This window comes from Heloderma suspectum, chromosome W, assembly GCF_057233095.1.
Source record: "Heloderma suspectum isolate Gila_16-S chromosome W, 16-S_ref, whole genome shotgun sequence".
In the NCBI taxonomy this organism is placed as follows: domain Eukaryota; kingdom Metazoa; phylum Chordata; class Lepidosauria; order Squamata; family Helodermatidae; genus Heloderma; species Heloderma suspectum.
Genome location: NC_139475.1, coordinates 47,609,803 through 47,635,537, shown reverse-complemented (window position 1 = coordinate 47,635,537; position 25,735 = coordinate 47,609,803). Strand labels below are relative to the sequence as shown.

The following is a 25,735-nucleotide window of genomic DNA, read 5'->3' as shown; positions in this document are numbered from 1 at the left end:
CCCCAAGTTCTGAACAACTTTTGCCCGGTCTCGAAGCTGCCATTTGGGGCAAGGTGACTGAGCGGGTGGCGGCGATGCAGCTGAAGGCACACTTGGAAGAAGCCGATCATCTAGACCCATCTCAGTCGGGCTTCAGGCCTGGGCATGGGACAGAAACGTCCCTGGTCGCCTTGGTGGATGATATGAGGAGGGCTCTGGATAGGGGCGGATGCTCCTTCCTTGTTCTCCTCGACCTCTCAGCAGCTTTTGGTACCGTTGACCACGGCATCCTCCTGGACCGCCTGGAGGGGCTGGGCACTGGAGACACTGTATTGCAGCAGGTAGCAGAGGGTAGCACTGGGAGAGGAGGTGTCGGACCCGTGGCCACTCACGTGTGGGGTGCCACAGGGCTCCATCCTCTTCCCGATGCTGTTTAGCATCTATGTGAAGCCGCGGGGAGTGAACATCAGGAGGTTTGAGGTGCGGTGTCATCAACATGCGGCTGACATGCAGCTCTACCTCTCATTCAAATCCTCACCAGGGCTGGCCGTGGAATCCCTGTCCGAATGTCTGGAGACGGTGAGTGGCTGGATGGGGAGGAACAAGCTGAACCCTGACAAGACCGAGGTGCTTTTGGTGGGAGACAAGGGGAGGTCGGGGGATGCAGACCTGGTGTTGAATGGGGTATGGCTACCCTTGGAAGACCAGGTCCGCAGCCTGGGGGTCATTTTGGACTCCCAGCTGTCCATGGGGGCTCAGGTGTCAGCTGTGAGCCGGACAGCGCTGTATCAACTTCATCTGATATGGCGGCTGCGCCCCTTCCTTCCCGACCATCTGCTCCCATCAGTAGTACATGCCCTGGTCTCCTCTCATCTAGACTACTGCAATGCGCTCTAGGGCGACCAGACAGTTTCCGTTCCAAACCAGGCCTGGAGCCCAACTGAAATGGATCAACCTGTGTGCTGGTGGTACTCAATAAAGTACTCCTTGTAAGTAAACCTGGATCTGATTTATCACTATCTTGGCACCTCTAAATTAAGAGGCTTACTGCGGGGACAACAGCTGTGAGCTGGACAACGCTGTACCAACTCCATCTGGTACGGCGGCTGCTCCCCTTCCTTCCCGACCATCTGCTCCCATCGGTAGTACATGCCCTGGTCTCCTCTCGTCTAGACTACTGCAATGCGCTCTACGTGTGGTTACCCTTGAAGACGGTTCGGAAGCTGCAGCAGGTACAGAACGCGGCGGCTCGCCTGATTAAAGGCAGCTGCCAGCGTGATCACATCACTCCGGTGCTGAAGGAGTTGCACTGGCTACCAGTTGTTTTCCAGGCCCAATTCAAGATGTTGGTTTTGACCTTTAAAACTCTAAGTTGTTCCAGCCCAGCCCATCTCAAGGAGCGCCTCCAGCAACACCAGACAGGCTGCTCAACGAGATCAGCCTCGGATGGCCTCCTCTCTGTCCCATCAGCCAGGACAGCTAGGCTGGTGAGGACGAGGGAGAGGGCCTTCTCTGTGGTGGCCCCCACTCTGTGGAACTCCCTCCCTAGGGAACTCCGCCATGCCCCCTCTTTAATGAGCTTCCGCCACATATTAAAAACGTGGTTGTTCAGGCAGGCATTTGGGGTGGGTTAGGGTATTTTTAGAAATACGATGTTTTTAATGTAGACTTTTATTGTTTTAAACTGCTTCTATTATTGTACATTGCCCAGAGTGGCTGGGTGACCAGCCAGATGGGTGATTAATAAAATAAATAAAAAAATAAAAAAATAAAAATCAGGTTGGGATCAGGCTAGAGTAGGCTTCACAGGAAGCCAGATGGAACGAGATCAGCACCACAGAGAGCTTTGAGTGCAGATGGGACTCAAAGCCAGGCAGGGTTGTCTGCATGTTGCTCCAATAAGGAGCAGAGCAAGACTGAAGTTCAAGTAGAAGTGTTGCTGGATTTAGGCAGGCTGGCCCCGCCTCCATGCTGACTGAGACTTGGTCTCTTAAAGGGGCCTGGCCTGCTTTAGCCAGCTCAGGCTGTGATGATCGGACTCCAAGAGTGCTTAACAATGGGACCTTCTCAAACTGGGGAGAGGGAACGAACGGGGTACCGCAGGGCTCGGTCCTGGGCCCAGTGCTCTTCCACATTTTTATCGATGACTTGGAGGAGGAGGTGCAGGGAATGCTGATCAAATTTGCAGATGACACAAAATTGGGCGGGATAGCTAATACCCTGGAAGACAGAAACAGAATTCAAAGTGACCTTGACAGACTGGAGTGCTGGGCAGAAAACAACAGAATGAAATTTAATAGGGATCAATGCCCAGTTCTGCACCTAGGAAGAAGAAACCAAATGCACAGTTACAAGATGGGGGATACGTGGCTCAACCACACTACAAGCGAGAAGGATCTTGGAATTGTTGTCAATCACAAGCTGAATATGAGCCAACAATGTGATGTGGCTGCAAAAAAGGCCAATGCTCTTTTGGGCTGCATCAATAGAAGCGTAGCTTCCAAATCCCAGGAAGTACTAGTTCCCCTCTACTCAGCACTGGTTAGGCCTCATCTGGAGTACTGCGTCCGGTTCTGGGCACTGCACTTTAAGAAGGATGCAGACAAGCTGGAGAGGGTTCAGAGGAGGGCAACGAAGATGATCAGGGGACTGGAAACAAAGCCCTGTGAGGAGAGACTGAAAGAACTGGGCATGTTTAGCCTTGAGAAGAGAAGACTGAGGGGAGACAGGATAGTGCTCTTCAAGGACTTGGAAGGCTGTCCCAGAGAGGAAGGCCAGGATCTCTTCTCAATCCTCCCAGAGTGCAGGACATGGACTCATGGGCTCAAGCTGCAGGAAGCCAGATTCCGGCTGAATGTCAGGAGAAATGTCCTGACTGTCAGAATGTCAGGGATGCTCTGACTGTCAGGGATGCTCTGACTTGGGTTCCTGCATTGAGCCAGGGGTTGGACTCGATGGCCTTGTAGGCCCCTTCCAACCCTACTCTTCTATGATTCTATGATGACATCCATTGTGACCCTCATCACACCATGTCAGCCTCCTGGCTTGTTTGGGCACAATAAGCCATCACCCTGTGTTTGGACACTAGAAGAAGTGATCCATGGCTGGTTTGTTTCCCTGCAAGCAGCGAGAGCAAAGCGGGATTGATCAGGCCATGCACATTGTGGTTTAATAAGCCAGGAATCCTGGCTTTGAAAGTGACAAGCGGATGGGTGGGTGTGGGGTGGGGGGGAGAGACAGAGTATTTGCAGCCAAAGAGGACACCAGTGCCTTTTTCCTTGCTAGCCGCGTCCCCTGATAAATGCTCCACGTTGACTTCGTCGCTAGGTCCTCTTGGCACAGTGAAAACGCTCTGATCTGCCATTTCCCGTAATGAGTCCTCTTTCGCTCCTTATTCTCAATAATTGGAGGAAGAAAACAATACCTTCTTCTGTCATTCTTTTCTCTTTGACCCTCAACTGCCTTTCTCTGCCCCAGATTCTGAAATGTCCATTCTCTTCCACTCCGGGGGGGGGGGGGGCGGCATCCTGGATTGGTTGCTTGGAGGTGTATTTTACACCTTCTTTCCGTTCTGGTTTCCATCAGTCTAGCCTTGTGCGCATGTGTGCGCGCGCGCGCACACACACAGACATGCTTTAAACAAGAAATAAAAGGCAGAGGGTTGTTTTTTTAATTAAAAAAAATAATCAAGGTGAAAAGCTTGCTAAAACAGATAATGTAGTCCCACCAGCAGCAGCAAAAAAAAAAAGGCAGAAAAGGAGAGAAAAGACTTCCAAATAATGGGAGAGGAGAGAAACCCAACAATGGCTAACAGAAACTGTCCTATTCCTTCAACGTGCAAGGTTTTGAGTGACACAGAATTCTTCATCAGAAAACTGATTGTTAAGAACTAGAAAGGTGCCCCGTCATGGACCAGGACTCCAAACCCCTTCTCTGCAGAAGAAAAGGCTCCAGAATTAATGGTTCAGAGAGAAAACCTGGCTACAGGAAGGCATCATGAGGATTCCACCTCCCTGGGACACAGTTCTCCAGAAAGATCCAGGGGGCCAGCTTCCCTGCATCCAGAGGTGGTCACATTGCCGTCCCCAGACTTTCAGGCCATGAGGAAACTAGCATGCCACAGCCACTCCAACATAGAATCATAGAATAGTGGGGTCAAAAGGGGCCTACAAGGCCATTAAGTCCAACCCCCTGCTCAGTGCAGGAATCCAAGTCAGAGCATCCCCGACAGGTGGCTTTCCAGCCTTGTCTTGAACGCCACCAGTGTGGGGGAGCCCAACGCTTCCCTGGGGAGTGGGTTCCATTGTCGTATTGCTCTGACAGTCAGGAAGTTTCTCCTGATGTTCAGCCGGAAACTGGCTTCCTGCAGCTTGAGCCCATGAGTCCGTGTCCTGCACTCTGGGATGATCGAGAAGAGATCCTGGCCTTCCTCTCTGGGACAGCCTTCCAAGTCCTTGAAGAGCACTATCCTGTCTCCCCTCAGTCTTCTCTTCTCAAGGCTAAACATGCCCAGTTCTTTCAGTCTCTCCTCACAGGGCTTTGTTTCCAGTCCCCTGATCATCTTCGTTGCCCTCCTCTGAACCCTCTCCAGCTTGTCTGCATCCTTCTTAAAGTGCAGTGCCCAGAACCGGACGCAGTACTCCAGATGAGGCCTAACCAGTGCTGAGTAGAGGGGAACTAGTACTTCCTGGGATTTGGAAGCTACGCTTCTATTGATGCAGCCCAAAAGAGCATTGGCCTTTTTTGCAGCCACATCACATTGTTGGCTCATACTCAGCTTGTGATCGACAACAATTCCAAGATCCTTCTCGCTTGTAGTGTGGTTGAGCCACGTATCCCCCATCTTGTAACTGTGCATTTGGTTTCTTCTTCCTAGGTGCAGAACTGGGCATTGATCCCTATTAAATTTCATTCTGTTGTTTTCTGCCCAGCGCTCCAGTCTGTCAAGGTCACTTTGAATTCTGTTTCTGTCTTCCAGGGTATTAGCTATCCCGCCCAATTTTGTGTCATCTGCAAATTTGATCAGCATTCCCTGCACCTCCTCCTCCAAGTCATCGATAAAAATGTGGAAGAGCACTGGGCCCAGGACCGAGCCCTGCGGTACCCCGTTCGTTCCCTCTCCCCAGTTTGAGAAGGTCCCATTGATAAGCACTCTTGGAGTCCGATCATCACAGCCTGAGCTGGCTAAAGCAGGCCAGGCCCCTTTAAGAGACCAAGTCTCAGTCAGCATGGAGGCGGGGCCAGCCTGCCTAAATCCAGCAACACTTCTACTTGAACTTCAGTCTTGCTCTGCTCCTTATTGGAGCAACATGCAGACAACCCTGCCTGGCTTTGAGTCCCATCTGCACTCAGAGCTCTCTGTGGTGCTGATCTCGTTCCATCTGGCTTCCTGTGAAGCCTACTCTAGCCTGATCCCAACCTGATTTTTATTTTTTTATTTTTTTATTTATTTTATTAATCACCCATCTGGCTGGTCACCCAGCCACTCTGGGCAATGTACAATAATAGAAGCAGTTTAAAACAATAAAAGTCTACATTAAAAACATCGTATTTCTAAAAATACCCTAACCCACCCCAAATGCCTGCCTGAACAACCACGTTTTTAATATGTGGCGGAAGCTCATTAAAGAGGGGGCATGGCGGAGTTCCCTAGGGAGGGAGTTCCACAGAGTGGGGGCCACCACAGAGAAGGCCCTCTCCCTCGTCCTCACCAGCCTAGCTGTCCTGGCTGATGGGACAGAGAGGAGGCCATCCGAGGCTGATCTCGTTGAGCAGCCTGTCTGGTGTTGCTGGAGGCGCTCCTTGAGATGGGCTGGGCTGGAACAACTTAGAGTTTTAAAGGTCAAAACCAACATCTTGAATTGGGCCCGGAAAACAACTGGTAGCCAGTGCAACTCCTTCAGCACCGGAGTGCTGTGATCACGCTGGCAGCTGCCTTTAATCAGGCGAGCCGCCGCGTTCTGTACCTGCTGCAGCTTCCGAACCGTCTTCAAGGGTAACCACACGTAGAGCGCATTGCAGTAGTCTAGACGAGAGGAGACCAGGGCATGTACTACCGATGGGAGCAGATGGTCGGGAAGGAAGGGGAGCAGCCGCCGTACCAGATGGAGTTGGTACAGCGTTGTCCAGCTCACAGCTGTTGTCCCCGCAGTAAGCCTCTTAATTTAGAGGTGCCAAGATAGTGATAAATCAGATCCAGGTTTACTTACAAGGAGTACTTTATTGAGTACCATCAGCACACAGGCGTACCCAATGGTTAGATCCATTTCAGTCGGGCTTCAGGCCTGGTTTGGAACGGAAACTGCGGGGTCGCCCTGTGGGATGACCTCTGCCGGGAGAGGGACAGGGGGAGTGCGACCCTGCTGATTCTCCTGGACCTCTCAGCGGCTTTCGATGCCATTGGCCACGGCACCCTTCTGGGTAGGCTGTCTGGGCTGAGAGTTGGAGGCACGGCATTGCAGTGGCTCCGCTCCTACTTGGATGGCCGACTCCAGGAGGTCGTGCTGCGGGATTACTGCTCTGTGCCATGGCAATTATGCCATGGGGCTCCACAGGGCTCTGTTTTATCCCCCATGCTGTTCAACATCTACATGAAACCGCTGGGGGAGGCTATCCGGAGGTGCCGGCTGAGGTGCAATCAATATGCGGATGACCCCCGCTCCGTCTCTCGTTCTCATCAAACCCAGCCGAGGGCGAGGCTGTTCTGAATCAGGGCCTGGGCACGGTAATGAGGGCCAATAAACTGAATCTCAATCCAGGCAAGAGGGAGGTGCTGTTAGTGGGTGGCTCCTCTGCCCGGCTAGGCGATGTTCAACCTGTTCTGGAGGGGGCTGCACTCCCCCAACGGATCAGGTTCGTAGTTTGGGGGTGCTCTCGGACCCAGAACTGTCGCTTGAGGCACAGGTGAACTCGGTGGCACGGAGCACCTCTTATCAGCTTAGGCTGGTATACCGGCTACGCCCTTCTCTGGACAGAGAGAGCCCAGCTACAGCGATCCACGCTCTGAGAACTTCCTGTCTGGATTACTGCAATGCGTTATATGTGGGGCTGCCTTTGGAAACGGTCTGGAAACTTCAGCTGGTCCAAAATAGGGCAGCAAGACTGTTCACAGGGACTGGCCAGTGAGCTCACATTACGCCGGTACTTTTCAGCTGCACCGGCTGCCGGTCCATTTCCGGGCCCAATTCAGAGTGCTGGTGTTAACGTTCAGAGCCCTTAACGGCTTGGGGCCAGGCTATCTGAAGGATGGCCTCCTCCCATATGTGCCTGCCTGGACCCTAAGATCATCCTCAGCGGCCCTCCTCCGCGAGCCCCTGCCAAAGGAAGTGAGGCGGGGGGCTACTAGGAGGAGGGCTTTCTCTGCTGTGGCACCCCGGCTGTGGAATGAGCTCCCTAGTGAGGTTCGCCTGGCACCTACACTGTATTCTTTCTGGCACCACGTGAAGACCTTTCTATTTTCCCAGGCATTTTAGCTTTCTAGACTTTTAGCTTTGCTGTTTTAAATCTGTATTTTAGATTTCTGCACTGCTGCTAGGTTTTATTGTGGTTGTATTGTTATACTGTGGTTTTAATGTTTTATATATTTTATATTGTTTTATTGTGTGCTGTTTGGTTTTAATTTTTGTGAACCGCCCTGAGAGCTTTGGCTATTGAGCAGTATAGAAATAAATAAATAAATAAATAAATAAATAAATAAATAAATAAATAAGGTTGGATCAGACAGCTTCTCTGAACCCAGAGCCAAGGGGTACAATGGGTTTTATACCATACATGTCAGCAGTGAGGCAGCATGACAGCAGCAAGCGTTAATTAGCGTCCATTCCCAGCGTAGGCTAACGGCACTTATCCAAAAGGAAAACAACCAGAACTTTCCCAGCACAGCCACCTGCAGCTTTAAGGCAAACAAGCTTCACTTCTCAGGCACATCCGGATAAGACACTAGCCTTTGTTAGCATGTAATATGCTGAGGCTGCACTATCGACCTTTGACTCATCTTACATGCTCAGAGGCCCACTAGCAAGGGAATTGCACCGATAATGAACTTCAGCAAAGCATTATGGATCTCTAGGCCCCTCTAACACTACAGGTGACTTGATTACAGGCCTGGGGCCCATACATTCCACCCTCAGATGATCAAAGGGCGATTGAATCTTCACGTCACAATCCCCTCTTACCCAGAGGGCTGAATCTTCTTACATATAGAGCCCTGACACTGTGATTTATCACACTCTGCTTGTCAGGAATGTACAGGCAGCATTCCTGCTGCAACATGGCACAAATACTGCTCTGGGCTGCTGTAATCATATCTAAAGCCAGGCGGTTCTGCAAAGTAGCAGTTCTCATGCTTGTCATCTCTATCCCATTGGCTTCTAGTGCCTCAGCAGTGTTGTTCAGTGCTGTTTCCATCGCCCTTCCAAAAATATTCACTTTGTACATTATTGCGGCTACCGCACCCCCAGGTAATAAGCTCCAGGCATAATCAGCCGAACTGAAAATGTCTCGTTGCCATCTCACCTTTCAGGCCCTGTAATTCCCTACTGCAGGGTTCTCTAAGGCATTCACAAACCTATGGGGCCCCCATAACAGTCCCAGGGAGCACCTTCTAATCTACCCTGGGGGCAACCATAGCCACGCTTCTTCTCTACAGATCTATCCCTCCTCCCAACACACTAATGGCCATGGTGGGGCATACACCTTTAATGGGGTAAGCCATCCTATCCTATCATGTAACTGCTCAAATCCCTCTCCGATTTATATGGAATTGTTTGCCTTCTGTGTGCTAACTCTGAAGGCTCTGTCTTGGGTGGCACTGACATCAAACCATTGGGAATCAGTATCATCGGAGTTGTATCTGACCTTAAAGACATTTGGAGGTATCAAGTAGTATTTAACAAATCATGAAATGCATTTAACAAATCATAAAATGCTCTGCCTTGATCCTGCGGAGCCAGCCACCAGCTCCGCTTTGCTGACGAATGTCGATACGGCTGGCAGCCATTGCTGTGCCGTATCGCTGTAAGTCAGGCTCCGGATGCAAATGGCGTAGTGGGCGCCATCTGCGGCCACAAAGCTGGTAGATTAGCCTAAATGCAGCCATTTACGGCTGCATTTAGGTTAATCTACCAGCTTTACAGCCGCAAACGGCGTCCACTACACCATTTGCGTCTGGAGACTGACTTACAGCAGTACAGATAGCAATGGCTGCCGGCCATATCAACATTTAAGGGGCACAGTTTAAGGGTGAACACCATGTGACACAAGGGGAGGTTGCTGGGAAATTCAACAACCCCTGTCTCAGATTCTCCCCCATCATGGTAACCCATGTTTTGACATCATTGGGTAGCCCTTGATATCGTTGGGTAGCCCATAGTTTGATGACATTCAGTACTCCATGTTTTTGACATCATTGAGGATCCTATGTTTTGAAATCATTGGGTAGCCCATGTTTTGAAGTCATTGAGTAGCCTATTTTTGACATAGTTGGGTAGCCCATATTTTGACCTCATTAGGTAGTCTATGTTTTGACATAATTGGGTAGCCCATTGTTGGTTAGTCTATGTTTTGATGTTTTTGTAGCCCACGTTTTGACATTGTTGGGTAGCCCATGTTTTGACATAATTGGGTAGGGATGGGGGGATAACTTACCCCGTTCCAGGGGGGGTCTGCGGGGGGGGGAGGCGATCCGTTCCTCCCCCCCGGAATCCATCCAGGACGGCTCCACTCCGCCTTGATCCTGCGAAGCCGGCCGCCAGCTCCGCTTTGCTGGCGAATGTCGATACGGCCGGCAGCCATTGCTGTGCCGTATCACCGTAAGTCAGGCTCCGGACGCAAATGGCGTAATGGGTGCCGTCTGCGGCTGTAAAGCTGGTAGATTAGCCTAAATGCAGCCATTTACGGCTGCATTTAGGTTAATCTACCAGCTTTACAGCCGCAAACGGCGTCCACTACACCATTTGTGTCCCTGGTTTTTGATGTGATAGGCTATGCAAATATTTGCGTAGCCTATCGCGTGAACAGGGATTTCCACTATGCCATTTGCATCCCTGTTCACGTGATAGGCTACGCAAATATTTCCACTACGCCATTTGCGTCCGGAGACTGACTTACAGCGATACAGATGGCAATGGCTGCCGGCCATATCGACATTCATCAGGGACGTGGAGCAGGCGGCTGGCTCCGCAGGATCAAGGCAGCGACGGATCTGACCTGGAAGGATTCCGCGGGGAGGTGGAGGTGAGTGCTCCATTCCGCCACGGGCCCCAATGGGGCCGATGGCGGATTTCTCCCCCATCCCTATCATTAGGTAACCATTGACATTATTGGGTAGCCCATATTTTAACGTCATTAGGTAGTCCATGTTTTGATATCATTGGGTAACCCTTGACATTATTGGGTAGCCCGTGCTTTGATATCATAAGGTCACCTATTTTTTTGATGTCTCTGGGTTTCCCCACCCTCTGTACCACACGACGGGCTGGTAGGAACACACACACACATACACACACACACACACACACACACACGCACACTATGGGATAACCTTAGCCTTGTACTCGCATCCAGGACGTGTTTTTCACTGAAGAGACGGGGATCTATGGGGGTTCAGTTGAAAGTTTGCATGGATTCCAGAGAGGGCTGTTGGGAGTTGATGGCACTAGGTTAGAGAAAGTTGATGTGCACTCACCAGAGCATGCTGGGAGTTTTAGGGAAAGCTGCACCAAATAACCTCTCGTTTTTATTCCCAGGTCACAAATAGCAGTCTTGGTGGGATAGAAACCTGCTGTCAGGTAACACTGGGCCAAAATGCACCACCAGCACTGAGTACCACCGTTAGAGATGTCTGTCACTTTGGGATGTCAGAGAATTCCGCCACGGACTGAAATGGGATCGAATTCCCATTTCGAATTCCTCTGCGGAATCCTCTGTGGAACGGCACCACGAGGTCCTGCGGAGCCAGCAGTCATGCGGCTTTTTTTTCATCGTCTGCAAGGAGCCGTGGAATTTTTGTAAATAAAAACGCAGTGTAGTATATTCCGATAATAAATACATTAGTTAAAAAAAAAAAAAATGAATTGTGCTCACTGCCTTGTTCGTGGGTGTTCTTTTTAAATTGAAATCCTCCGTCTCTGTTTACTTTCAGCCAAAACACTTCCTCTTCCTAGGGGCTTCCCAAAAGAAGGCTGTCCTAGGTGTGCCTGAGCGATAAACTCTTTGTTTAAAGCAACGCTGTTTTAAAGAAAGAAAAAACCTTTTAAAATGACCATGCCGCTCTAGGACCAGCATGGTCATTTTAAAAGGTTTTTTCTTTCTTTAAAACAGCGTTGCTTTAAACAAAGAGTTTATCGCTCAGGCACACCTAGGACAGCCTTCTTTTGGGAAGCCCCTAGGAAGAGGAAGTGCTTTGGTTGAAAGTAAACAGAGACGGAGGATTTCAATTTAAAAAAAATACGTAAAGATTTACAAAAAATAGCGATTCTTACGGAAGTTATGCAGACTCACGGAGATGGCTGGGCACCGGAATTACACTTTTCGGTATGGATTTATCTCTGTAATTTTCGGAGCGGAAAAAAAGGGGAGAATTCCGGGGGCTTGTGAACGGCGGAACGGAGCACCGGCCGCAAACTGCGGAAGTCAAGCGGCACTGAAGGTATACAATTCGTACATCCCTACTGTCACTGGGAAATCCAGTTCTTTTTTGACTCAACAGAGTTCCGTGACATATATGACTCAATTTGTGTTCACAAGCTGAGCTATGGGCTTCCCCCAAACTCCAGGAACTGTTTTTGCACATTATTTTTTCATGGTTTCCATAATTTGCACAAATTTCTAAGTGGTTGCACAGATTTCTGAGCAATTTGGGCAAATTTCTGAGCAATTTCCACAAATTTCTGAGCAATTTGTGCAGATAACGGCTGAATTTGCACAAATTACAATCAGGTTTGTGCAAATTCAGCCATAACTTGCACAACTTGCTCAGGAATTGTGCGAATTGTTCAGAAATTTGCACGAGTTGCAGAACCTGTGGAAAAATGTGCAAAATGCCTGGAAAATCCACAAACTGGCCGAACTTGCTGCAGATTGAGTCAGGTGCTGCAGCATGAACCGGAATGAAGTCTGGGGTGGGGGGGGACCCTAGGAAAACTTGCCGAACTCCACCTCAAAACAGATTTCCCTGGCATCCCTAATCATAGCTTAATTCACAATCTGCAAAAGTGGGAGACCATGTGGGTGATTTCAGAGGATGGGGTGATTTTTCAGGTGTGCGTGGGAGGTGAAGCTTTCCAGAGCTCTTCAAAGCTCTGTCCCGCTGCTGGCTGCCATGTTTGCTTTCCCAGAATGTGTTTTGAGGGCAAATATGGCAACTGCCACCCCGAAAAATGAAAAATGGGGCATGTCCCAGAGACGAAAGGTCCTTCAGCCACCTGGAAGCAGAGGTGGTGTGTTTGGATCAGGCAAAGAAGCAATCTGAGAAGGTGGACACCTGTGGAAAGTAGCAGGTAGTGGTCAGTGAATACAGGAGGGGATCCCCAATGCTTTGGGTCAGTGGGCATACTTTGAACGTTGAAAGCGTGTCATGGGTACTCTCACAAAAGGGTTGCCTGTCAGGAATGAATCTGAGCATGTGGAGATAGTTAGCAGCTCAGACTCAGAATGGGAACAGCCAGAACTGGGGGAGGCTCCCTCCCTACTGAGCTCAGATATGGCAAGGCCTTCTTCTCAAGACCTTGGCACACAGATGGCTTGACCTGAAGCCCCCCCGCTTCCCTCCTCCATGAGAACTCAGGTCTCGGGGGAGGAGGAGAGTGAGGGGCGTGACTTGAGGGATGCTAAGGTTCGTTGCAGAGCGAAGCGGGTGTATTGCTCCGGCAATGGGCATTGAACTCTTAGGTTAGAGGTGCCAAGATAGTGATACGTCAGACTCAAAGGTTTACTGATAAAAGAGTACTTCATTGGGTAACTTCCAGCACACAGGCGTACCCAGTGGTTGGATCAGACAGCTTCTCTGAACCCAGAGCCACTGGGCACAATGGGTCTTATACTCTACAGGTTAGCAACAAGACAGCATGACAGCAGCAAGCGCCCCCTAGTGTCCATTCCCAGCATGGACTAACAGCACTAGGTTCTCAGCACAGCCACCTGCAGCTCAGCATAAACACACAGCTTCACTTCTCAGGCATGGCCTGATAAGGCTTTCTCCTCATTAGTAAGGAATGCGCTGAGAAGGCTGTTAGCGGCCCTTTGACTCATCTGCACGTGCTCAGAGGCTTACTAGCAAGGGAATTGCACCAATAACGAACTCAAGCAAGCATTGTGGATCTCCAGGCCCCTCTAACACTGCAAATGACTTGGCTACGCTCCTGGGGCTGATACATTCCACCCCTAGATGATCAAAGGCCGATAACAGTCTGACCAGAGGGCCGGATCTTCTTTGCCCTGCCACTTGATCACCAGGGGGTTGACATCTACTTAACTGTATACTTTAAAATTGTGGCAGCCATATGAGCAAGCACACAAAGCTATAAAGCAGCCAATAACAGTCAGAATTATTGCAACCACTCACTCCCCCCCCCCGATCCCTTGAAACCAGTCTGAAGTCGGGTCGGAGAGGAACTCCTCTTCTAGGTGATGTATCTTCTCACTTTGCTTGTATGTAACAGCCCAGGGGTGGGCTATTACCTCCTCTCCCCCCCGCCCCAGGTTTGGGAAGAGAAATCTCTCTCTCTCTCTCTCTCTTTCTGACCTGCCTGTTCTGCAGATCATGTTTCAAACTGTCTACATAAAACTCCCTGTGCCATGCATCAGCCTTAACCCTTCACTTGTCTTCTCTGCAAGTTAGGCTGTTTGCCTTCAACAGAAACTCACTTACTTAAACCTTTCTGCTTTACACTAGTCCCAATGACGCACATTTAGGATAGGCTCTCTTTTGCCTTCTAGAAAACTCTTACATTATTGTGGCTACTCCACCCCCAGGCAGTAAGCTCCAGGCATAATCAGCTGCTTCCAATTCACTCTGGGGGCAACCACAGCCACGCTTTTTCTTTCTCCTTCTCTCTGTCTCTCTCTACTTGTCTTTGCCCCTCTGCATGTTAACTCTGAAGGCTGTGTCCTGGGTGGCACGAACATCAAACCACTGGGAACCACACTCGGTGTCATTTGGAGTTGCAACTGACAGTAAAGACATCTGCAAATATCACATAGTATTTAACAAATCATAAAATGCACACAACAAGCTTTCATTAAAATCTAACACCATTAGCGGGAAACCCCCCACATGGTGAGGCATGATGGAGCAGATCCAGCAATCGTACTGCTCCTCCAGGCTGCATGGTCAGGGCCCGTCAAGATCAAGGGAAGGGCATGCTCGCACATGCAAAGAGTTCGAGGCCACCGCTTTCGCATCGGCAACTCCACGCTGCGCGAGTTCTGGCAGAGGGAAGTCCAAAAGTCACAGATCAAACTCAGCCTGCCGTACACTGAGCTGACTACAAACACAGATACATAATCCACAGCCACGAGAGTTTAAGGCTATGAAAAGCCTCACAGTACTTTCCATGGCAAGCCTTTAACAGTCTATAGAGTTCCAGTTCATGTGCAGAGTGCCTCTCAAAAGCCCAGATGACGATGGATCCAAACAGAGGAGGCTCTGGGCAATGAAGACGAGATGTTTCCAGCAAAGGCCTCTGCATCAGTTCAAAGGGAAGGTGTGACTGTACACCCCTTCCGGATCCCTCGACCCACAAGGGCTTTTAGCCTTTCAGCAAGGCTTCTGTCTAAACAGAGCGACGCTCCTCAGCTTTCTAGCAGCGACGCTTCAACCTGGGCAACCTTTCTCTAAATCTCACTCCACTTCTGTCAGGTTCTCACCAGACATCTTCCAGCCTCCCTCTCCCCCTCTAGGCTAAACCAGCGGCGGACAGGGAGTTGGGTGACTCCCCCTGGCCCCGCCCTGAGAACACACAGCGATAAGCTCACATACTGACGTTCCAAAAACTGAATAGGCCTAAACTCTTCCAGGCTACTTCTAATCAAATCATGGCTATAACTTACAAGGCCTCACTACATTGGGCCTCGACATTATTTTTGCTCTCATAACACTTTTTCACTCTAAAAACTACTCCCCCTGCCACACACACACACACTCATCGCCTGATGAGGGGAAGCGACTGTCCAAGCTAGGGAGCTCGCAAAGACATTGCCAGTGCTTCTGAGCTTTCAATGGGTCTACCTGGAAACCTCAATTCTAAGCTATTTCAAACACATTAAAAACAACCAAACCATCTCTTTTGCAAGGAGAAAAGGAGAGCTACGAACCCCTCCCCTTCTGCAAAAGTACACTTAAAGTTACAGGGCGGTTTTGAACTGCACGGCTCTTAACAATAACAGAACAACAATTATACTTTAAACACTTCTTAAACAAGGACTAAGGAAACTGAGGCTTGCGCAGGGAGGGGATCACTAGACAGGCTAGCCAGGGATTCACGACATGACACACACACACCCCTCTTTTCTTCTTCTCCCTCAACCTGACACACACAAAACAACGTGCCGCAATTCAGGACGCTGCGGGGAGATGCGGGGGTCACCTTATACTTGCATTCTTTACGCAGCCATCAATCTTCTTTGGGAGGCGGCGGGGTGTTTTGCAGGGCTTCAAAGTAAAACTTCACAGTTTGTATTTGTAATCCCAAGTCCGAAACGCGACACGATGAGATACAGGGCAGTCAGATCTTTGCCTTGTCAGGGCGACAAATGACTCAGGTCAGCTTTTTTTGCTGGGGTCTCAAACAGGAAAGCAGTCTTAGTTTGCAGTTGCGACATCACTGACAGCGTCAGCCAGCCGCCTACACAGGTCTCACTGTTTTTGAAGACAGCTACTCCAATATCTTCTTCTCAATCAGGTTGGGGTCTCCCAGCTTACACCGTTTGTTGCAGCTTGCAGGAGCATGGCAGTAGCACTTTCTCGATCTCTTCAGCGCACACGCTCAGGCAGTCCGACACTGGACACTCGAATGAGTGAGATTTCGTCATTGCAGGGAATCCCACGGCAAAAGCTTAACGGTTACACACTTCAGAAATCATATAGCTGATGGTCAGTAGCTACAGGCTCTGTGCAATTCTAGAACAGTTCGAAGCTAAACACGGTTACCTTGACAGAGGACTTCAACGTGGCCCCTCCGCTTCATTCTGCCTTGGGACCGTCCTCTGGTGTGCTTCCCGCTCTAAGAGAAGTCTGGCCTGTGCCCTGGGGGCTGATTCTTCACCTTTACTCGGTTCCGTGTCTTCATCTTCTGGGTCTTCATTTTCAGTTTCCACTTAGGGATTTCATCCCAATCAGGCGAGGTGATGAGGTTGCACCCTTCGGGACGCCGTGGGCAACTCTTCTTCCGTGCTCGGCGTACCAGGCGAACGGCTACTCCTTCGGCTTCACGCTCCCCCGCCTCGTCAGAGGCCAGGCTGTCCTGCAACGTTTCTCTAGGTAACAGCCTCAGATCTTGTTCTTTTCTCAGCTCGGCCTTGGGCTGTTCTGCTGTTTCCTCCCTCCATTCTGAATCCTTCTGCCCGACAGCTCCTAAAGCTGTCAGCAGTAACCACGCTAGAGGTCCTGCACACCGCTTCTCTTTAGCTGACCACTCCAGCTGCAGAGATTCTGACGCAGCTTCCAGGCCCACTGGGGTGCAGTCGTCTTCGACCTCTGGCCATGCAGTTGGGCCACGCAGGACCGCCAACTGCTTTGCGGCTGGACCCCACAGCCCCTCCTGTGGCCAGCCTGGGAGGCGGTTTAACACGCCAACCCCCCAATCCTCCTTCCTGAACATGGCAGTATCTTTGGCAACCTGCTCGCTGCGCCAAATGTGTCGCCCCGCAGTGGGCGTTGAACTCTTAGGTTAGAAGCACCAAGATAGTGATACGTCAGACTCAGAGGTTTGCTTACAAGGAGACTTCATTGGGTAACTTCCAGCACACAGGCGTACCCAGTGGTTGGATCAGACAGCTTCTCTGAACCCCGAGCCATGGGGTAAAATGGGTTTTCTACCATACATGTAAGCAGTGAGGCAGCATAACAGCAGCAAGCTCCCCCTAGCGTCCATTCCCCACATAAACTAAGAGCGCTTGGTCCTCAAGCACAGCCACCTGCAGCTTTAAGGTAAACAAACTCTGCTTCTCAGGCACATCAGTGATAAGACGTTCTCCTCATTCGCAAGGAATGCACTGAGAAGGCTGTTATCGGCCTTCTGACTCATCTGCATGTGCCCAGAGGCTTACTAGCATGGGAATTGCACCAATAACGAACTCAAGCAAGCATTATGGATCTCCAGGCCCCTCTAACACTACAAATGACTTGGCTACGCTCCTGGCGCCAATACAGAGGAAAAGTTAGAGGCGGAGCTCAGACGCTCCAACCGGTTGGCTATGCATGATAGCCTACATAGGAGGGCGCAATTGTAAGGGAGGAGCATCCCCCCTAAGCTAATCTGGCCAGGAAGTTCTTGTTCAAACTGCCGGCAACTTCTCCAACTTCCACTTCGGCTCCCCTACTGGTAATCATAATTGTGTGGAGTAGCTGTTTCCTTTGTAGCCTGAGAGTTTCCTAGAATGTGGAAAGAAATGGTGGTTCAGCTATTAAATAAGGATGGCAAAACGATAACAGAGGACAAAGAAAAGGCAGAGGTGCTCAGTTCCTACTTTGGCTCAGTCTTCTCTCAAAAGAGGGTCTATGACCCCCCTTGCAAAGGCGAAGTACAGGCTGAAGGGGCAGGATTGCAGCTTGAGATCGACAGGCATATGGTCAAGGAACACCTCATTACTCTGAATGAGTTCAAATCTCCAGGGCCAGATGAACTGCATCCTAGTGTAATACAGTAACTGGCAGAAGAACTCTCAGAACCGCTGTCTATTCTCGTTGAGAAATCGTGGAGGACGGGGGAAGTGCCAGGCAACTGGAGGAGGGCTAATGTCGTCCCTGTCTTCAAAAAGGGTAAAAAGGAGGAACCTGGGAACTACAAACCAGTCAGTCTGACATCAATCCCTGGGAAAATTCTGGAGCAGATCATAAAGCAATAAAGCAAGATTATAAAGCTTTCGACAAAGTGCCCCATGATATCCTGATGAGCAAACTAGCTCCAAGTGGGCTAGATGAAACAACGATCCTGTGGATCCACAGTTGGCTACAGAATTGGACTCAAAGAGTGCTTACCAATGGGACCTTCTCAAATTGGGGAGAGGTAACGAGCCGGTACCGCAGGGCTCAGTCCTGGGCCCAGGGCTCTTCCACATTTGTATTAATGACTTGGAGGAGGAGGTGGGCAGATGAACTGCACTCAGAGTGCAGGACACGGAATAATGGGCTCAAGTTGTAGGAAGCCAGATTCTGGCTGAACGTCAGGAGAAACCTCCTGCCTGTCAGAGCCACACGACAACGGAACTGATGACCTAGGGAGGCGGTGGGCTGTCCCACACTTGAGGCATTCAAGACGAGGCTGGATGGCCACCTGTCAGGGATGCTCTGACTTGCACTCCTACACTGAGCAGGGGGCTGGACTAGATGGCCTTGTAGGCCCCTTCCAACCCTACTGTTCTATGATTCTATGATTCTGTGATCAATATGTGAATATCCTCCCTGCCAGCCTCTGTAACCTTTCTGTATAGGTGGAAATTCAAGCCATTAAGATTGTGCCACTCCGCACACAGATGGTTATAGGAGATCACCGCTGTCCATCCGCCAGAAAAATCCAGACTACCGCAATGTCCCACAAGCACAAAACAAGGATGAAAAAAGTATGTATCCGCAGGCTATGTACACACTGAGGCACAAAACATAAACATGCATCTATGTCGCATATCGATAGGGATGTACGAAACTCACTCACCTTTTCGCGGATTGATTTGCGGTGGGGGGGGAGGCGCTCCGTCCCTCCCCCCGGAATCCTCGACGGGGGGGGAGGTGATCCGGTCCTCCCCCCCGGAATCCTGCCTGGCCAGCTCCTCTCTGCAGAGGCTCCGCTGAGCAGCCGGCCAGGGCCGTCTGCAGCTGGATTTCCGGCTGCAGAAGTGGTGGTGTGGACGCAAAGGGCGGCCGCCATAGTGGCTGCCGTTTGCGTCCAGCCAGGCTGCCGTGATAGGCCACGTAAGTATTTACGTAGCCTATTAGGGCTAACCCCCCAAAAAAAACCCAGCGTACGCAAATGGCGGCGGCTATGGCGGCCGCCATTTGCGTTCCCTATTTTTCGCCATTCTAGCCTACGTAAATATTTACGTAGGCTAGAACAGCGAAAAATAGGGAACGCAAATGGCGGCCACCGTAGCCGCCGCCATTTGCATACGCCTTTTTTTTTTAATTGGCTTGCTGTGATAGGCTATGTAAATACTTACGTAGCCTATCACGGCAAAGACCAGGATGACAATGGCGGCGGCTGCTGGACCAGCTGCTGGAGCCGCCGCCGTCCGGAACATCCGCCCCAGGTAAGCCTCGTCCCGGGGGGAATCCGCGGGGGGGTGTGCGGGGGGTGGAAGGCCGTTTCGCCACGGATTTCGGGGGGCTGAATGCCAGTGCATTCGGCCTCACTGAAATCCGTGGTGGAATTCTCCGTCATCCCTACATATCGAGGGCTCAAGCCTTTGTGAAAAGGGCAGAGGCTGGAACAAAAAAGGACTGCATAGCAAAAAGGGTAAAGGCAGGCTAGAAAACATGTACCCATTTTACAGATTGGTTGGCACGTAACGCTAACCCATGGTTTATTTAACCCGTGGTTTGTTGCGCTAACCAGGGTTTGTCTGGCAGATGATCAAACAAACCATGGTTTGTTTTCTCAATCCCTGAGTTGTTTGTTTCCCTTCATCTTCCCTGTATCCCAAATGCCTTTGTATCACTGTAGTACTAGCATGTGTAATGGCTGAGGTTTTTTAAATTGCTCTTCCCTCGGTAGCCTGCCGCAACAACCCATGAACGACCCACAGTTCTGGGTTTGCACATAATTACAACCCACGTTTTATAGAACACAGGGTTCACAATCCAGCAACATACCGTGGGTTCTCTTTCTGGGTTGTTTGTGGTTAACACGCCATGGTTTGTCGCTCTGGCCGCGTTCACACATCGCGACAACCCAGAATCCAGCGTTAGTGGACTGGTTTAGCGTCACATGCAAAGCAGGCCATAGAGTACCCTAGTCGCATTCAGAGCATAACGCTATGCATTTCTACTCAGAAGAAAGTCCCCTTAGGTTCAACAGGGCTCACTCCCAGGCAAGCATGTGTAGGATTGCAGCCTTAGGGAGTAAAAGGCTGCAATCCTATATACCAGGTTTCCCCAAGCTTTTTGGGCCCGTGGGCACATCTGGTAAGTTAAGAAACTGCTGTGGGCACCACCACAAAATGCCCAATCAGCGGATTGCCACTTTTCCATCTACCTGTTGCATCTATGGATCCCAGGTTGCATCTCCTTCAGCAAAACGTTTGTTTCGTGCCTATTGGAGATTGCAACGTCTCTTTAACAAGAGATTGTCTAGTTCCGCTACCAGGCAGTGCAATACAGATAATGTTTCTTTTGAACATATGTTTTGGCAATGTCCAGGAGTTGCTTCTTTTGGGGAGGAGTTATTACCCTTGGTCTAATCCAGCATGGCTCTTCTTATGTTCTTATATACTCACAATTAAGGAGGAGGAGGACAAATCTCGGAAGTAAGCAGGACTGAATCGCTCCAGGTCCTCCAGAGCAGGGAAAAACTCTTATCTCCAACCAGCAGCTGATCGGAGATGAGCTTTCCCCTGCTGCACAGTGACAAAGGCTCTTTTCTCATTGCACAGCAGGAAAGGCTCTTATCTCCAGTCAGCTGCTGATCAGAGATAAGAGCTTTTCCCTGCTGGGAGAGGGGGCAAAAGCACAGTAAGCAGAAATCAGTCCAGCTGAAGCTTTTCCTACCATGGAAGTGCAGGCTAGGATGATAAACAGGGCAGTGTCTGTGAGGGAAGTGTGCCCTAAATGCACTGTTCATTGCAGAATTTACTGAGAAGTAGACCCACAATATTGTTCTCCCATAACAATGTTGTTTTCTCTCACCAGCCTCTCACCTCTTATATTCGCTTTCTCTCTGGAAAAATCCCCAGTGTGGGGCATAAAATATCCCCAGAATCTGTTGATTTTGCCACTGGGGTGTTTCTCTTGACCATGTTTTACTTGACCATTTTGGTCCATAGCTGTAGTTATGCTGTATAGCTTTTTAGCAGTGGCTGCTTATGTCTCAGATGTCAGTGGGGCTGTGAATCTGCTCTGGGTTTTAGTCAGAACCCTAAAGGGGCTATCCATGGTGCTGAACTCAATCCCCCAAATGGGTTCAGCACCTTGGATAACTCCTTTAGAGTTATCCAAGAATGGATTTACAGCCCCGCCAAAATCAGAGCACCCAGCCTTTTTTTAGCGATGTTTTATTACTAAATAAAAAATATTTATTTTTATAAAATATAAATCAGAGCCCGCAGCCTCCACTGGTTTTTTAGTAATGTTTTATTCATATTATCATGGAATCATCGAGTAGAAGGGTTGGAAGGGGCCTGCAAGGCCATCGAGTCCAGCCCCCTGCTCAGTGCAGGAATCCAAGTCAGAGCATCCCTGGCAGGTGGCTGTCCAGCCTCCTCTTAAACACCTCCAGTGTGGGGGAGCCCACCGCCTCCCTAGATATTGCTTGTGTCTGCTGTTTTGTGAGTGTTTGCTACCTTACTTTATTGGTTTTTTTAAATTATTATTAATCGCTATTAATAATGACATTATTATTATTATTATTATTATTATTATTATTATTATTATTTGAATTTTAATGTTGTAAGCTGCCTTGGGAGAGCTGAAAGGTGGCCTAATAATAATAATAATAATAATAATAATAATAATAATAATTTACTCTGAAAGTCAGTAGGTTTGGCCCAAACTGTGGGATTTCAATGGGGAAAATTTATGTTACTACAGACAGGTTTGCTATGGGGGTGGAAAAATTCCTATCAACACACACACAAAAGTTCATCCTTAGTAATATGTGTTTTAACAAAAGTTTTATCATGGCAGTTTACAATCCTTCTCCTAACGTTTTGAACTGATGCCATGCTTCTTCTTCTGACACCGCAGACACAGTTCTGGTTGCAGGGGCTTTTTGCCACCCCAAGGTACAATGGGAAATGGCATCCAAAATGGTAAAATGACCCCAGGGAGCTGTTTGTGTGTATTTGTGCTTTGCAACCACTGTGTGAGGGTTAAACATGGGAGCTGGCATCATTGAAAGCTTGGGGGGGGGGGTGATACCAAAGAGTTTTGCACCTCCTGCCCTTGCAATCTGCCCTCCCGAATAGCCCCAATGCCTTCATGGATCACTGCCTTGTTGTGGCGAAGGGGCTTGCGTAACTCAGTGAAGCCATAAGCTATGCCGTGCAGGGCCACCCAAGACGGACAGGTCATGGCAGAGAGTTCTGACAAAATGTGGTCCACTGGAGAAGGAAATGGCAACCCACTCCAGTATTCTTGCCAAGAAAACCCCATGGAACGTATCACAAGGCTAAAAGATATGACGCCGGAAGATGAGCCCCTCAGGTCGGAAGGTGTCCAATATGCTACTGGGGAAGAGCAGAGGGTATTTCCAAGTAGCGCCAGAAAGAGTGAAGCGGCTGGGCCAAAGCCGAAAGGACACTCAGCTGTGGATGTGTCTGGCGGTGAAAAGAAAATCCGATGCTGTAAAGAACAATATTGTTTAGGAACCTGGAATGTCAGATCAATGAATCAAGGTAAGCTGGAGGTGGTCAAACATGAGATGGCAAGATTGAACATCGACATCTTGGGAATCAGCGAACTCAAATGGACAGGCATGGGCGAATTTAATTCAGGTGACCATCATATCTACTATTGTGGGCAAGAATCCCTTAGAAGAAATGGAGTAGCACTCATAGTCAACAAAAGGGTGGGAAAAGCAGTACTGGGGTACAATCTTAAAAATGATAGAATGATCTCAGTACGAATCCAAGGCAAACCATTCAACATCACAGTAATTCAAGTCTATGCCCCAACCACTGAGGCCGAAGAAGCTGAGGTTGATCGGTTCTATGAAGACCTACAACACCTTCTAGAACTAACACCAAAAAAAGATGTCCTCTTCATCATAGGGGATTGGAATGCTAAAGTAGGAAGTCAAGAAATCACCGGGATAACAGGCAGGCATGGCCTTGGTGTACAAAATGAAGCAGGACAAAAGCTAATAGAGTTTTGCCAAGAGAACACGCTGATCATAGCAAACACTCTTTTCCAACAGCACAAGAGGCGACTCTACACATGGACGTCACCAGATGGTCAATATCGAAATCAGATTGATTATGTCCTTTGCAGCCAAAGATGGAGAAGCTCCATACAGTCAGTAAAAACAAGACCTGGAGCTGACTGTGGCTCAGATCATGAGCTGCTTCTTGCAAAATTTCGGCTTAAATTGAAGAACGTCGGGAAAACCGCTAAACCGTTCAGGTATGACCTAAATCATATCCCTGATGAATATACAGTGGAGGTGAGGAATAGATTTCAGGGATTAGACCTGATAGACAGAGTGCCTGAGGAACTATGGACGGAGGTCCGTAACATTGTTCAGGAGGCAGCAACAAAATCCGTCCCAAAGAAAAAGAAATGCAAGAAAGCCAAGTGGCTGTCTGATGAGGCTTTACAAGTAACTCACGAAAGAAGGGAAGCAAAAAGCAAGGGAGAAAGGGGAAGATATACCCAACTGAATGCAGAGTTCCAGAGAATAGCAAGGAGAGACAAGAAGGCCTTCTTAAATGAACAATGCAAAGAAATCGAGGAAAACAACAGAATGGGAAAGACTAGAGATCTCTTCAAGAAAATTGGAGATCTCAAGGGTACATTTTGTGCAAAGACGGGCATGATAAAGGACAAAGAAGGCAGGGACCTAACAGAAGCAGATGAGATTAAGAAGAGGTGGCAAGAATACACAGAAGAACTATACAGGAAAGATCTGAATGTCCCTGATAGCCATGATAGTGCGGTCACTGAACTTGAGCCGGACATCCTCGAGAGTGAAGTCAAGTGGGCCTTAGGAAGCATTAGTAACAACAAAGCTAGCGGAGATGACAGTCTCCCAGCTGAGCTATTTAAAATCCTAAAAGATGATGCTGTTAAAGTGCTGCATTCAATATGCCAACAAATCTGGAACACTCAACAGTGGCCACAAGACTGGAAAAGGTCAGTTTACATTCCAATTCCAAAGAAGGGCAATGCCAAAGAGTGTTCAAACTACCGCACAATTGCGCTCATTTCACATGCCAGCAAGGTGATGCTCAAAATCCTACAAGCTAGGCTTCAGCAGTATGCGAACCGAGAACTACCGGAAGTACAAGCTGGGTTTCAAAGAGGCAGGGGAACTAGAGATCAAATCGCCAACGTTCGCTGGATCATGGAGAAAGCAAGAGAATTCCAGAAAAATGTCTATTTCTGCTTCATTGACTACGCTAAAGCCTTTGATTGTGTGGATCACAACAAAATGTGGCAAATTCTTAAAGTGATGGGAGTACCAGACCACCTTACCTGTCTCCTGAGAAACCTGTATGAGGGTCAAGAAGCAACAGTAAGAACCAGACATGGAACAACCGATTGGTTCAAAATTGGGAAAGGAGTACGACAAGGCTGCATATTGTCACCCTGCTTATTTAACTTATATGCAGAGTACATCATGAGAAATGCCGGATTGGATGAATCAGAGGTCGGAATTAAGATTGCCGGGAGAATTATCAACAACCTCCGATATGCAGACGATACCACCCTAATGGCAGAAAGCGAAGAGGATCTCAAGAGCCTCTTGTTGAGGGTGAAAGAGGAGAGTGCAAAAGCTGGTTTGAAACTCAACATTAAAAAAACTAAGATCATGTCATCTGGCCCTATCACTTCCTGGCATATAGAAGGGGAAGAAATGGAAGCAGTGACAGATTTTACTTTCTTGGGCTCCAAGATCACCGCAGACGGTGACTGTAGCCATGAAATTAAAAGACGCTTGCTCCTTGGGAGGAAAGCTATGGCCAACCTAGACAGCATAGTAAGAAGCAGAGACATCACCTTGCCGACAAAGGTCCGTCTAATCAAAGCTATGGTTTTCCCAGTAGTAATGTATGGCTGTGAGAGCTGGACTATAAGGAAGGCTGAGCGCCGAAGAATTGATGCTTTCGAACTGTGGTGCTGGAGAAGACTCTTACGAGTCCCCTGGACTGCAAGGAGGTCCAATCAGTCCATCCTAAAGGAAATCAACCCTGACTGCTCATTGGAAGGACAGATAATGAAGCTGAAGCTCCAATATTTTGGCCATCTAATGCGAAGAGAAAACTCCCTGGAAAAGACCCTGATGCTGGGAAAGACTGAAGGCAAAAGGAGAAGGGGACGGCAGAGGATGAGATGGCTAGATAGCATCACGGATGCAATGAATATGAACTTGAGCACACTCCGGGAGAGAGCGCAGGACAGGAAGGCCTGGCGTGCTATGGTCCATGGGGTCACGAAGAGTCGGACACGACTGAACGACTGAACAACAACAACAACAACCCCCTTCACTGCCTGTGAACGGTGGCAGCAAAGAACAGTTCTCCCCAGTCCTAAATTGGATACAATTGAGAGCCAGTGTGGTGTAGTGGCTGGAGTGTTGGACTGGGAGCTGGGAGATCCGGGTTCCAGTCCCCACTTGGCCGTGGAAGCTCACTGGGTGACTTTGGGCCAGTCACACACTCTCAGCCCAAC

General features: G+C 49.2%; 1 protein-coding gene across 2 annotated transcripts in view; it reads left to right on the top strand.

The window, feature by feature from the left end:
* Window positions 1-25,735, top strand: part of LOC146333988 (protein FAM174C-like) — a 76,869-nt gene that overhangs the window by 34,414 nt on the left and 16,720 nt on the right. Inside the window, exon 3 of one of the 2 annotated variants that reach the window (XM_084825356.1) lies at window positions 10,725-11,079. The exons of the other annotated variant lie outside the window; for it this stretch is intronic. Coding sequence (XP_084681482.1) covers window positions 10,725-10,752 — 28 coding nt within the window. The 3' untranslated portion in view covers window positions 10,753-11,079. Of the gene's footprint in view, window positions 1-10,724; window positions 11,080-25,735 lie in introns of those variants that run through there. 2 annotated transcript variants of the gene reach the window in all.